This window comes from Pyricularia grisea (assembly GCF_004355905.1).
Source record: "Pyricularia grisea strain NI907 chromosome Unknown Pyricularia_grisea_NI907_Scaffold_2, whole genome shotgun sequence".
Taxonomy (NCBI): domain Eukaryota; kingdom Fungi; phylum Ascomycota; class Sordariomycetes; order Magnaporthales; family Pyriculariaceae; genus Pyricularia; species Pyricularia grisea.
Genome location: NW_022156717.1, coordinates 8,479,605 through 8,492,914, shown reverse-complemented (window position 1 = coordinate 8,492,914; position 13,310 = coordinate 8,479,605). Strand labels below are relative to the sequence as shown.

Here is a 13,310-nt window from a genome sequence, read left to right as displayed (position 1 = left end):
TGTATTTTGGTCCTGGTCGCAAAACAGACGCTCGCCCTGCCAAATGCTTACTCCATGGAATTTGACGCAGGCTTCTGGCCTCTTGACCTCGCCCGTAACTCCAACAGGTTTGCCGAAGTCCACATGGCCATCGTTACTTGGAGCAATCTATGAGTTCGATGGTAGACCAGCTTCAACTTCAGTTGCGCCCTCTTCTGTACTCCCGCCCTCGCCCACTTTACTCTCTGATCCACTGCTAGTAATATCCTCCCCAGTGCCATCTGCGTTATTTCTATGGCCTCCACCATTCTTGGTAGCCTCAGCTCCCTCTGTCGCTCCAGGGGCAGCATCAGAATCAGATGGGCCACCAAATGCGCCTGCAGCACCACCAGCTGCAGATTTCACCGGCTCCTCATCCGTTGCAATCTCCGCCAGTTCTGTGTCATCAATGGTCCGATTAGCCCGAGTTTTTGCAGTCAGAGTTGCCAGAGCACTCAGCTGCGCGAGAGCCTTCGATTTGCGCTTGCGTGCTTTGGCTTCTCGTGCTCGCTGTGCTTTCTCCCGGGCTTGCTCCAATTTCGACAGCTCATCCTTGATAAACTCCTGGATACCATCCCGTGCCGCGAGCGGGTCTGAGCGATGTGAGAGGAGGAATCCCTGTATGAGGGCCGGGGTCACCGCATCATCGGGTATCTGCGAAGCAAATTCGGCTGCAACCTCGTCCAGTTCAACCGTGCCTAACTTCTCAGCAAGGGTTGTCGTTGATGGTGCCGGGGCGATGACGGGAGGAGTGGTCTGTCCAGACACCTGGGCGTTGGTTTCTGACATGTGTGTTTCTGCAGCAGGTCCAAAGTCCGTGAAATGCGACTCTTCAGACTCTGCATACATGCGCAGGAACATGAGCCTCGCCGACTCTTGGTTAATGTTACCGAGGTATATCTTTCGATCGATGCGGCCGGGGCGGACAAGCGCCGGGTCGAGCTTGTCGGCCAGGTTGGACGTCATAAAGACAATGCGGCCCTCCTGGCTGGCAACGCCGTCAAGAACGTTCAGCAAACCAGATAGGGTGCTTCTGCTTCTTCCAGAGCCGTTTTCATCTTCCTCATCGTCGTCTTCATCGTCGTCATCTGCAAGTCCATTCATTCGTGTCGCAAGCTCAGTTCGTCGTTGTATCCCTACGGCATCAATATCCTCAAGAAGAATGATGCATCTTGGCGGGAGCTCGTCAAACATGGATTCCAACTCGCCATCGTTGGCGAGGCTCGGTACATGCAGGAGGTACAGCTCCAGCTTGAACATACTTGCGAGCGCCAGACTGAGTGAGGTCTTGCCGGTGCCGGGTGGGCCGTGCAGTAGGTACCCGCGGCGGTAGGGGATGCCTCTCTGATGGTAAAAGTCTCGCGTTTGCGGGTCGAGGTAGTTGATGATGTCGGCGACCAGCTCCTTCTTGATCTGCTCGTCAAAATGCACCGTCTGAATTGGTCGCGTCGGGCGCAGGATCGTCGAATCCCAATGTGCCCCGTTGTAAGTCTTCTTGCAGGTACGGACGGTAACGTAACGTGCGCGCTGGGCCTCGCCCCAGTCCCGGCAGTCATCAAGGAACTGCTTGATGGGAGCTACGGAGCGTCCGAAACACATGACGACAAGGGGCTCGTCGCCACTTGGCGCATCGAATAACTCCTCTGGACTATCGCGACCGAAAGCACCGCCGCGATGGTTGTGGGTTCTAACGCAGCGGACGATAAACAGACGTTTGCGATGCCAGAACCAGGTGGTGCCAAAGGTTGGCATGTACTCAACGGGGCGGCGCGTCTCATTAGCGCAGTCATCACGAACTGTCTTAGGGCGTTGATAATAGTAGCGCTCGTCGTCCACCATCTCGCTGCGGGCGGCCAGGACGCGGGTGCCTTGGCGCATAAGGACTGTGGAAGACAGCCAGTTGAGGACCTCGCGATTGAGACGATCGCTGGCGGCGACAGCAACAGAGGCGGTGCAAAATCGAGTCAAAGTCCAGTACAGCTTGAGACTAATGTGGTTCAGGAAGTGGAAGCCGCTTGACATGGCGCCGATGAGTGAAAGCAACCCTATTATCGCGCTGATGTCGATTTGAAGCCATTTTCGCAGAAAAGACGGTATGAAGCTGAGCCCCGGGGCGGTGCGGTTGAGTATGTCCTGAATTGTCGTACCACCAGTGGCAGCCTGAAGGCCAATGAGGGTTGCTATGGCGTCACTCATGGCGAAGACAACGGCTGACTGATTTCTTTTGCCTGATCAAGGACAAAAGGTACGCCAGTAAGGGTGCGTATGATATTGACGGGATAGTCGTAGTCGGAAATATCAAGAATAGCTGTTGAGGGGGTATTTCTGATAAATATACCATGTACAACCAGGTGTCTTGAACCAGATATCAACCCAGGATCAGAGCTGAAAGAAGTTGAGATCAGCTCTAGGTAACCAGGTTGATTGACAGGCAACTGTGGTGGCTGACTGAGTGTGTCGTGCAAGGAACGAATGATAAGATAAAATCCCATCTAAAACTACCTAGTTCTGATCAAACCGGGGCTGTCTGGTCCATCGTTCGGCAAAGAGAGCTTCCTATAGGCAAGAAGCTGGTAACGCTGCCTAGTGGTGTAATGTAATGGCGAGTGACGTGTTCAAGTATATTATCGGAATCTTTGACCGGTCGGGTTGAAAATGGACCCAAAAAAATTAGTCTGTCACTGTCTATAATATTGGGGGAGAAGATTCGTATTGCATCTCAAAGTACCTAGGCACAATGGTTCCTGCGGCTCTTTTAAAGTGTGAGCAAACAGACAGGGCGCGATTATGTTATGTTAACTACCTGCCTTACCTCCCCTCAACACCAAGGAGAATTCCAAACCGATATTTACCGGGGGAGCTGATAATCACTTGGCAGTCTTCAGTGGATGGAAGCCTGGGGTGGAGTAAGCAACGGCAGCTCCGATCTTCGTAATGTTGGCGGTCAGGCTGGTACCTGCCCCGCCCGCCTGGCGGCAACGTCCATCATGATGGCTGCCGTTTGAAGTGTCTAGGTAGGTAGGCACCTCAGGTATCTAGCCGCCGCCAATCATCGGAGAGTTAAAATGGCAGGAGAACCATGTCGAAAACGATTGACCTGCACGCCCTGTGGGCTGCCTGCATGACGACTGTGACGCTTGTCACACCATGAATGTGACACGGAAAAGAAAGAAGAAAAAGGATGCAAAAAGCAAAAGGCAAACAAAATAAAATTGATTGTGATGTGCTCGAGTAGCCGGGTGGCTGCTTGGAGCACAAGTGGACGAACGCAGTATTCGATCGATGAATGCATGTCTAGGAACGAGAAAAAGTCAAAAGATGGTTTGTTGCCTGCCTTACCTTGCCTACTTGCCTACCTTACTTACCTAGGTGCCCGGATAGTTGTATTCGTTCTTCGCCACCGAGGGCCACCGATGTTCGCCATAGCTCCTCAGAATTTGGATACCTTACTTACCTTACCTGTAACTTAGGTAGGTAGGTACCTAGGTAGGTAGGTAACGTAAGGTACATCGGGTTAAAGTGCCTGGTAATGTACCTTCAAGACCCGAAATAATGGTCAATCACTCACCTTCCCCAACTTAACTTTCAGTGTTTGTGGGGATGTGATGGAAGAAAATGGTCCACTTGCACGGCTCTTTCTTAGGGCTAGTCCACCTACCCAAGGTACTCCGTACCTATCCAAGCTATCCCATGAAAAGCTACGCTAGTCCGTAGGTAGCTTGACAAGCAAGGTAGCCTGGTCGACTTTTGACTTGGTCTGTGCATTGAACCCTTCTTGACTCAATCAAGCTTGGACCACTTTGATCGCAATCCGCACAAGCTCCATGTCCGGCCAGTTACGATCAACCCGGAAGCTAAAGCCGTCGCGCCCGCTCCCTCGTGAGCCCAATCCCTGGGAAGGCATCCCCCGGGCATGTCTGGGCGAACTACGGAGCATTTCTAATCTAGATCCAGAGACTGTCACTCAATATATTCCACACGCATAAAAGTATATGCAATACACACTTTCAACTTCAAAACCAGCTGTCGGCGCTGCAGACGCGTCATAATCCCATCCATCCCATCTATTTACCTTATCTTTGCACTTTACCAACCAACACCCAGCGGCGCCATAGTCTCAACATACCATACCGCTACATGTGTTGCGGAAAGCCGAGCTATCAGAGCTGTCATCCGTCGTTATCCACTGCATCCTACAACCCCCGTACACAGCCTTGGTTCGGCACATATTCAAACCCACCTCGACCCGCAGTCCAACCAACAAGCAAAGCAAGCAATGGATCGAATCAAAGCCCTCCCAGAGAGGACGGCATACACGGTTCTGCTGGCCCTGTGCAATGACCCGTCCATCCTGAAGCGCGCCGTCGAGTTTTCAGAACTGCTTCAACCACCACCCGAAAGCGCACACTACGAACCGTCAGCTTCACAGTCACAAAGGAAGAAGCGCAAGTCGCCCATGGTTTACACTGAGGATTATGAGGACGAGGACGAGTTTGAGTGCGAGCGCTGCAGCGAGACTTTTCTCCGCAGTCAGGATCGGGAAGGCGCATGCGTCTATCATGAAGGTGAGTCGAGTCTGTCTATCAACCAAGCCGTTTCGTACGCTATAGCAGCTCGCTGACGAATGGGCAAAATGTAACGAGCAGGCGAAGTAGAACCGGATTACGACGGCTTCTGGGAAGACCTGGAAGACTTTGACGAAGACAACGACGGCCCGATCGACACGGATGAGATGCGCCAACGCTTCCCACAGGGCTTTTTCTGGGACTGCTGCGGGAAGAAGCTTAGCGACCAGGGGAGCGGTTGCCGAACTGGCTCCCACATGGCCCGCAACGGCGGCATCATGAAGCGATCTCGTGTTTCCATCGACGAAGACACGCCTGACATAGTACTCAGCCCCGAACCGCCGCATTTGCGTCAAACACTGCACTCACAGCAAACACCGTCAGATAATCCATATTCGTTCGTTGACAACTCGGACGATGACGACCTGGTGGAGCTGGACATGCAACCTGTTGGTGGCAGCGGTTCCAGTGCAACGTCTTCTGGAAACAACACTGTTCAAGCCACGAGATACATTGAGATCAACGAGGTTGTTGAGATTGACGGTGATAGCGACGCGGATACCAACGGCCATCAGTATGATTCAGGACGGGAGAAGACGTAGCGCTTGACTACAGACTATCGGTTGCATATTTTACCCCAGTATCTACCCTGGCGCAACATAATCTTATTACTCTACGTTTTCAGCGTCAATGGTCTATGCCCGACAGGTGGACTCATGCGAATCAATTCTGCTCTTCCAGCACTCGCATGGCAAGCATTGTACGAGGCTATTTTCTCATTAGACGACCGGGTTAAATCTGCCCTAGAGGCGCCACAGGTTAGGGCACGCCTAGCTGCCATCACGAGGAACTCCTTCAGACCCAAGAACGCAGGAAAGTTGAGTTTTGGGTGGTGGGACCACATGAGACGTTTACCAGCGGCGTTTTCACAAGCATGGCCCAATGGATTTTGTTCTTGCTATCAGCAGTAAGCTTTTTTTTCAAAGCGCCGCAGCAGCATGCCGCGGACGGTCTATGACAATGTTGCTCAGACTGGCGACCACAGAGTTTTGTGGAGAAGGAAGTGATTGTGATTTAGTCAGTACACGGATTAGAGTTTGGTTATCTGGGTACCATTATTGGCTCTGCTAAGCTGGTGGCCAGGATCAACCCAGGTTTTCAGCGCTATTTTGCGCCAGCGAAAACATCCACAGGAGCGCAATATCGCGAAGGCCTCTTGATACTTAGAATGGTAGTATTATTCAAGAATTAATAAAATAGGTATCGCAGCTTTTTTTTCCGCCCCCAAGAGCAAAAACAAAAAACGCCACACGCAAAATGTCCCCAAGATGCCGCTAACGCCTCGTGTTCGAAGTAAAGGGCGTGTGTTCATCGTCGCCGCCTCTATGATACTCTTGTGCCGGCAGCTCGCTCGTCGTGTTGTACGATGTCGGCATCTCAGCAGGCGTATTGTCATAGTACGGCGTGGGCATCTCGGACGGTGAAGTGCCTGGGACCTTGTAATATTCACGATTGTTCTCGCCGTCTTGGTACATCTTGTTGTCGTGCGGCCCGCCTCCGTGCGCAGCTATGTGCGAGTATCCAATTGGCAGCTCAGATGCGTCGCTGCGGGGTGAAAACGGTAGGCCGTTGTGGCCTGGCAGCTCGCTCGTCCCCGGCGACTGCGCATTGGCGGCCGCCACGTTGTCGGCTTCTTTTCTCTTAATGCGCCTCCAAATGAGGAAACCGACCAGACCGATGATGGCCAGGGCCGCAACAAGACCGACTACAACGCCTGCTATGGCACCCGGCCCAAGAGCAGGTGAGGACGAGCCCGAGTTGGAATTGCCAGACCCGCCGCCCTCTGCTGCCCCTGCTGCGTTGGTGGCGGCTGGAGGACTATCCGTGCCGGACGTCACTGAAGAAGCTCCTGAGCTGGTCGTCGTTGTTGAGGCTGAAGTCGAGGTGGTAGTTGTGGCCGGTGTCCTGGTGGAGGCGATGATCTCTGTCGGTGTGAACATCAAAGAGCTGGCATCAGGGTTTTTTGACGCCAGAGACGAGTAAACGGCCTCGAGGGAGGCGACGCTGATATTCCGCAGCGTGTCGTATCCGGTGCTCCAGCAAATGTTAATTTGGTTTTTCGTTTCGGTGCACTTTTCCTTGCCGTTGGCCAGGCAGCACCAGCTGGTCGTGCCCGAGCCGCAGGCCATGGTCGAGCCGTCGCCCTGGCACGTTGTCGAGCCGGTCCAACACACGGCGGTAGACCCGGCGTCGCAGCAGTAGCTGCGGCCCGTGTTGGGATCACGGGCGCATGCATTTGGGGCGACACATGTGAAGGGGTTAGTTGGGCATGTGTTTTTGGTCTTGTTGGTCGCGAAGTACCAGTTGTCGTAGTAGTCGGTCATGGTGACGACTGTGATTCACCCCTCTACCTCGTTATAAACTTTGGTTCGGTCCGCTTTTATTCTGCGTGTTTGAGCTATGATAGCGGGATCTCGTGGACTTGTGTGACTGTTTTTTTTTTTTTTTTTTCTTGCAGATTGACCAAAAAACAACAACAAAAAACCAGGGTTTAAGTGACGGCGGATGCAATCGAACGGAGCGATGCGGTGGTAGAGAAAAAGTAGAAAAAGGCTTGAAAGGTTCCCGAGAAATGGGGGAAGGAAGGCTCTGGGCGCAGCGCGTTGTACAGTAGTCTCACACTCTTTTTTTTTTCTTTCTCCATTCAGCCCCCCCTGGGAAGTGCATTCGGAGCCATTCCTATCTTGTCGAAAATAAGACGCATGATCTCCAATCCGAGTGGTTGTTAAAAGTCTCCACGGGTGAGAAATAAGGGAGCCCCATTTCAAAATGAGAGTGTCAGAACCATGTCGACTCGAAATAGCAGCGACCGGGGGGTGATTCTTGGGTGCCTGTTCATCGTCACGTCTGGACCAATAACGTCTTGGCGGTCGAGATGACGGCCTGCAGGGCAAGTTAAGCAAGCGGGTTGTCCTGATCCACATATGTAAGCAGGCTGTGTAGGCAATAAATCTTTTTTTTTTTTTTTTTTTTTTTTTTTTTTTTTTTTTTTTTTTTTTTTTTGAAGGATCAATTCTCTGGGTTCAGGTATAGCCTTGCCATGTTTTGTCTTTGTGGCACGCGTTGATAAATGGCTGTATATAATCGCCAAATTCCTTTGTGTCTGCGGAGTGAGTTATATGATGATCCTTGGCGTCGCGGATTCTGTCGATCTGCACGAACTACGAAATACATAAGCAAACTAACATGCAACATGGCAGGCAGGGTGGGCAAGGCTGGCCAAATTACCATGCGAAACGAATAAAAAGAAAGGCAAGGATCTCCTTGCTCTACTTCAGGTACCTCGCAATATGTGCTGCTACTACGAAGTACGTACTGTCTGTACAGTACAGTAGTTCATCCGATCGGACCCCCGGAATGCTGACTTTGGTGGTTGACAATTCAAGTTAATAGCCGCCAACCCCGCCAAGCCGTCTTGCACTTGAGCTCAGGTGGCGCAGCGATGATTTGGTGCAGCAGAATCAATTCCAGCTGAAGGTCGAACAGTGTGGAGGTGGGTACAAATACTGTCATGGCTGCGGGGAAGGTTGGTTGGCTTGGTTGGGTTGCAATATTAGGTAGGTTAAGAACATGCTACCCTTTTACCAGGGCTTTTCCGTGATTACCTTATTTAATCTTGAAAAAAAAAAATGGTTCTTCCCACATGTAGGACTTGACTCAATTGGTAATATGTCAACTGTAACTTCAAGGCGCTTTTTTTTTTAACTGACTTGGGGCGTAAAGCTTAAGCTCCGAAATAAAAAGCATAATTTCTTGATCATGTCACGTGACAATCTTCCAACCTTCGGCGTAGGCTGCTTGGCTGCTCACGTAAAAATTTGACCAACACCAAACGACAGACAGGGAAAACAGATGCGTGTTTCTAATTTCCCGAATAATTAGGTTCACTTCCCAAATTTTCCAAATATTAGGTCACGCTATCCCTACCTAGCCACCTACCTTGCCTAAGCTTTACATTTAGGCTACCGCTTAGTGCAGTCGCTGCGGCGTAGCAAAAAACGTGCGTCGTCGCATGAACATGTGCAAGACGGGTTCCGTGTCCAAGGGAAGGGAAGGGTAAGTCGGAAAAGGGGAGTTGGTCTCTGCTCTGAGGTATCTTACCCATCATGGTACGATCATCCAAGTCCATCACATCGCAACTTTACATCAGCAGCCTATCCAAGTCTTGGTACAGATCTTCAAAGGTAGCGGCAGGGCGTGTGCTAGTGCGTACTGCGGCTCTTCCAGTTCATAGCGTCGACATCAATTGCCTCCCCTTCTCCAACCTGCTCATCAGCAGGCAAAGACAAAATGCTTTCTCTTTCCACCAACGAGTAAACTTTTCATCATCGCCGAGAACGGCCGAAGCCGAGAATGGAGGTGAATCTCCTGCTCTTCCGGCCTTGTCTGGCACTTTTACCGATCTGTTCTGCGGCATCGGCAGCGCTACTATAGCCCTCTCGGAACTGGGTCTGAAATGCGTCTACGCCATCGACAATAACCCTGAGGCCGCCAGAACATACGAGACAAATCACTTGGCGGGGCGAGACTTTGTAGACAAACGCGATATCTTGGACGCAGTGGAAGATGGCTTGGAAGAGATTCCCAGGGCAAACGTCCTTGCTGCCAGTCTCCCCACTCGCCGCGCAGATGCCTCTCAAAAAGAGCACCAGGATAATCTGCAGCTAGTCGTGGATTCTTTCCTCCGTCTCGTCCGCCACCAACGCAACGAGGTTGTCCTGCTGGAATTCGAAAAGAAGAAGATCGCCAACGCCACTCGCACCCACACGCTCAAAAATTTCTGCGAACTGCTCGACCAGGCTGGCTATTGGACCGAATGGGAAGTGTACTCTGCTGCGTCATTTGGCCTGCCTCAGCACAGGGAGCACGTTGTTGTTCTCGCCGTTCGCAAGGATCTGATCCCCGGCCCTTTTCGGCCTCCTCCCGCGGAAAATGAACCCGACAAGTCCTTGGAACTAAAGGATTTTTTGTTGTCATACGAGGACTATCTCAGACTCAACAATGATAGGTATTATTGGCCTAATGGTACTGTGCCTGAAACAGTCGACGGTTTGATATTTATGAGACCTCTGCTCCAAAGGCCCAAAAGGTCTGGAAGAGACCGTCGGATCTTGCTGGACCATCGGGATCCTCTCCAGCCTCCACCGGTTCCCCCCAGCTACAACCAATTGCGAGTCGGCATCTGGGGAAGGGAAAAAGATGAAGGCGAGCCATCCGATTCCCTCCGTACCCGGGACCGCATATACCATCAGAGAGGCTGGGGAGGATTCACCACGGGGCTAGGCTATCATGAAATGAGCTACTACCTGACCTCGGGACCCGACGACGGCCACGGAGGCGTCATACCGTGTATCAGACAACTCCACCCTCGCGAGGGTGCGCGTCTGATGGGCCTTCCCGACTCTTTTGTCCTGCCCGCGGACCAGCTATTAGCCTGGGCGTTGCTGGGATCGGCGGTCCCTCCGCAGTTGCTGCAGTGGCCGCTGCTGAGCCTCGCCCGGGCCCACCCTCATCTCTTTGAGCCGGGACGTCCTGAGAAGCAGCCGCCGCCAGATTGGCCTGATGCATACCCAAGTCACGTGGCAAGGAACTACAGGGACGGTGTCAACAAACCTCGTAAAATACTCTTCATGAAGAACTTGAGGGCAAAACGGGAAACCGAGCAATTGTACCCATATGCCCTCATAGCGTTCCAGACCAGGTTTTTCGGATTTGATAAACGCAAGTAAAAAGATTCTAATTAATAATATCCAGCATGACAACGATATTAGTCCAGCTTATTTGTTATATTTGAAACTGTGTTATCCACCCAGCCAGCTTTGCCTATTAAGAGGCAAATTCCTCCGTAAACGTTCTGCACTAGCTTCCGACGAATAAAATATGCGGAACCATTTTCCACGAGTAGTGTAAACCAATTTCGACCAGGTTTTTAATTAATCAAGTAAACTAAACCGATTGTATTATGATTAAAGCTTAGTGCTTGTACGGCGACTCCGAGGCACGCAATGTGTACTGTAGAAAGAACGGATAATAATATATTTAGATAACCTTGCAAAGCCCCCCGTCGTAATAACTGGTCGTAAATGATTCACACGTACTTACCGGGTAAATTAACAGTAAAGGCTTACATGTAAGACCCTTGGATTTATTTATGCCCCTAGCTTATAATTAGTATTTACTTCGCTATAAATAAACAACTGATATTTTAATAAACTTATTACATTGTCAAACATGAAGCATTTTAATATTCATCTGCTTAAACTTGCTATTATTTTTACCTTCTCATTCAAATTTTGCTTTTCCTTTTATTTATTTTCCTCTTAATTGGAAGTATAGAAATGTGATAAATCACCCCGTTGAACTGAGAGAGATTTCCTCAGCATTATGAGTATTAATCAAACTTTCATTGCTGGTTTTTAACAATTACACCTTTATCAAGAACCTTTCTCGCATACCCATTTTCCTTCTTCTTTTCTTGAAACAAGAAAAAATGGTTGCTTTTACTCAATTTGTCGCTTGTTTGACTTTTGCCTCTAGCGTACTAGGAGACCATAGGTGCCCGCCAACATTCAAATTTATGATAAAATTCAAGTTGCCACATGAGCCTTTGGAATATGGAAAAGCAAGGCTTCACAATTTAAAGTAAATGTTTTCGACAGACCTTCTTGGCAGAAAACTCGCTATACAACTTTTGAGGACCACGGGGATTGGGCGTGGGTAATTAGTGCCGGCCTAGGCTCCGGGAAAATTACAAAAGCTAAAGATATTATGAGAACTATGCAGTATGGTGAGAAGGATATTTCCTTCCCACCTGGTGAGCATGGTCCGTATACCGAAGCTAAACTATTTTTTTATGACAACAAATAATTTTGGCAAGGTCTGTACCAGATCTTCAATATTGTTACGACCAGATAGTTGGGCCGGTACCAGAGAGGCCAGGTGGGGTTACACCCCTTCTAACGACACTCGCCCAGAAGGAATACCGACCGGCAAAACAACGATTACCTAAGGGCAAGGCCACGAAATCTCACGTGACCTCACGTAACGGCCAAAGGAATGGATTTTTATAATTTGTAAAATTTTAATTGAAAATTACAAATTAAATAAATTAAAAGAGATTATATTTGGAATATAATTTATATAAGGCACGTTTATTACCATATAAATAAATTCGATTTTAGGATTGTTTAACAGCAATTAAATTTTAATTAATTTTAATATTTATTTAAAACCGATTATAATTTTACCCTAATTATTAAAAATACCCAATTCGCAATTAAACGTTTAATTGCTTTAACACATTATATTTTATTATAAAAACAGGTTATCCCGATATTTTAATCGTAATATTTTAATTGCTTTTATTTAATATTTTGCCTTAAAATATACCGAGCAATATCCGATAATATATTTTTCCAAACGTCCAAAAATAATACCCCTAATATTCCGGTTACGAGCAGCAAAATAATTTAAAAAACCCTTGCCCGGTTTAAGGATAATAGCGATAATAAAAACGAAAAAAATTAGCTCCGTAAATAAATTAACCAAATTACCCAAAAATTTCGAAAACAAATATTCCGCGCAACCCAATTTTAAAAGGAAATTTAAATTTTCCGAACCAATATTAATATTATTTTAACCTTTTTTAACGGGCGCGAAAAATTTAAATTTAATTCCCCGGCCACGTTCGATAATATTTCCGGATAATTTAAAAAGTATTTCGTATAAATACGTATTTATTAAATATTTTATTTGGAAATTTTCTGCAACGAAATAAAAAAAATAGTACACGTAACTATTTTTTTTTACGGACGAATATTATTTTAATTCGAGTTTTTATTATAAAAATGGCTCGACGTACCTTCCGAAAAACGACGTTAGGAAATTACCGACATTGTTTTAATTTTCGCAGGGTATAAACGTATTTTCCGTTTTTTATTCCAAAAATCCGATAAAAAATAATAAACCGAGCGAAATTTGGCCAATTTACGATAAACCAAATTAATTTTTATTTATATAGCCGAATTTAAAAAGTTAATAATTAGGCTAAATATAACCGAAAAAACCAAAATCCTTTAATTTTACCAAAAATTAAAATTAAAAATAAAAAATAAGGTATCCAAATTCGACCGATTTGAAATTTTTTTTAAATACGTAGAATTTGCCATTAAATTTAACAATAAAATTTACGAACGCCGATAAAAAAAATAAGGCGGATAACGAATGTTTATTATTTTAATACGATAAATAAATACGGGTTGCAAATATTAATATCCCTAACCGGCGTATAACCGATATAATGGCGGATGGTATTAAACCCGCCATATAATATTATAATTTTATAATACCGCGTATGGTATTTATAACGGATTAATAAATTTTAACGCCATCTAATATAAAAAACTCCGCAAAAACCCCAAAAGCGGTAAATGTTTTAAATGTAATAAAACGGGATATATCGCGAGAAATTGCCCAAATAACCAAAATAACGTCCCTGGTTTTATTTTTAATTTTAAAAACAAATTAAAAAAACCACGAAAATTTAACGTTACCAAATATTAGTAAACATAATTTAAATAATATAGCTTAATAAATTGGACCATTTATTATAACGATAATTATATAATTTATAACAGTTTTAAAATGGATGCAAAATGGTATTTTTAA

The 13,310-nt window shown here is 47.3% G+C and overlaps 4 protein-coding genes across 4 annotated transcripts; 2 read left to right on the top strand and 2 right to left on the bottom strand.

Annotated features, from left to right (window-relative positions):
* Positions 1 to 147: 147 nt before the first annotated feature.
* On the bottom strand, positions 148 to 2,214 carry PgNI_05108 (uncharacterized protein; the record flags this gene model as incomplete). The annotated part of the gene is made up of 1 exon (XM_031125147.1): positions 148 to 2,214. The coding sequence occupies one exon, from the start codon at positions 2,212 to 2,214 to the stop codon at positions 148 to 150; it is 2,067 nt and encodes a 688-aa protein (XP_030984452.1).
* Positions 2,215 to 3,803: 1,589 nt separating this feature from the next.
* PgNI_05106 (uncharacterized protein) lies at positions 3,804 to 7,117 on the top strand. Its single transcript, XM_031125145.1, has 2 exons — positions 3,804 to 4,583; positions 4,665 to 7,117. Exons 1-2 carry the CDS (start codon positions 4,295 to 4,297, stop codon positions 5,183 to 5,185), a joined length of 810 nt encoding a protein of 269 aa, XP_030984456.1. The 5' UTR covers positions 3,804 to 4,294; the 3' UTR covers positions 5,186 to 7,117.
* On the bottom strand, positions 5,918 to 6,967 carry PgNI_05107 (uncharacterized protein; the record flags this gene model as incomplete). Its single annotated transcript, XM_031125146.1, has 1 exon — positions 5,918 to 6,967. The coding sequence occupies one exon, from the start codon at positions 6,965 to 6,967 to the stop codon at positions 5,918 to 5,920; it is 1,050 nt and encodes a 349-aa protein (XP_030984455.1).
* Positions 7,118 to 8,749: 1,632 nt separating the features above from the next.
* Positions 8,750 to 10,372, top strand: PgNI_05105 (uncharacterized protein; the record flags this gene model as incomplete). The annotated part of the gene is made up of 1 exon (XM_031125144.1): positions 8,750 to 10,372. One exon carries the CDS (start codon positions 8,750 to 8,752, stop codon positions 10,370 to 10,372), a length of 1,623 nt encoding a protein of 540 aa, XP_030984453.1.
* Between the last annotated feature and the right edge of the window lie 2,938 nt (positions 10,373 to 13,310).

Coding starts and splice junctions, on each gene's coding strand:
- PgNI_05106 (XM_031125145.1), top strand. CDS start 4,295: ATGGATCGAATCAAAGCCCTCCCAGAGAGGACGGCATACACGGTTCTG. Junction 4,584..4,664: donor CGCATGCGTCTATCATGAAG/GTGAGTCGAGTC, acceptor TGTAACGAGCAG/GCGAAGTAGAACCGGATTAC.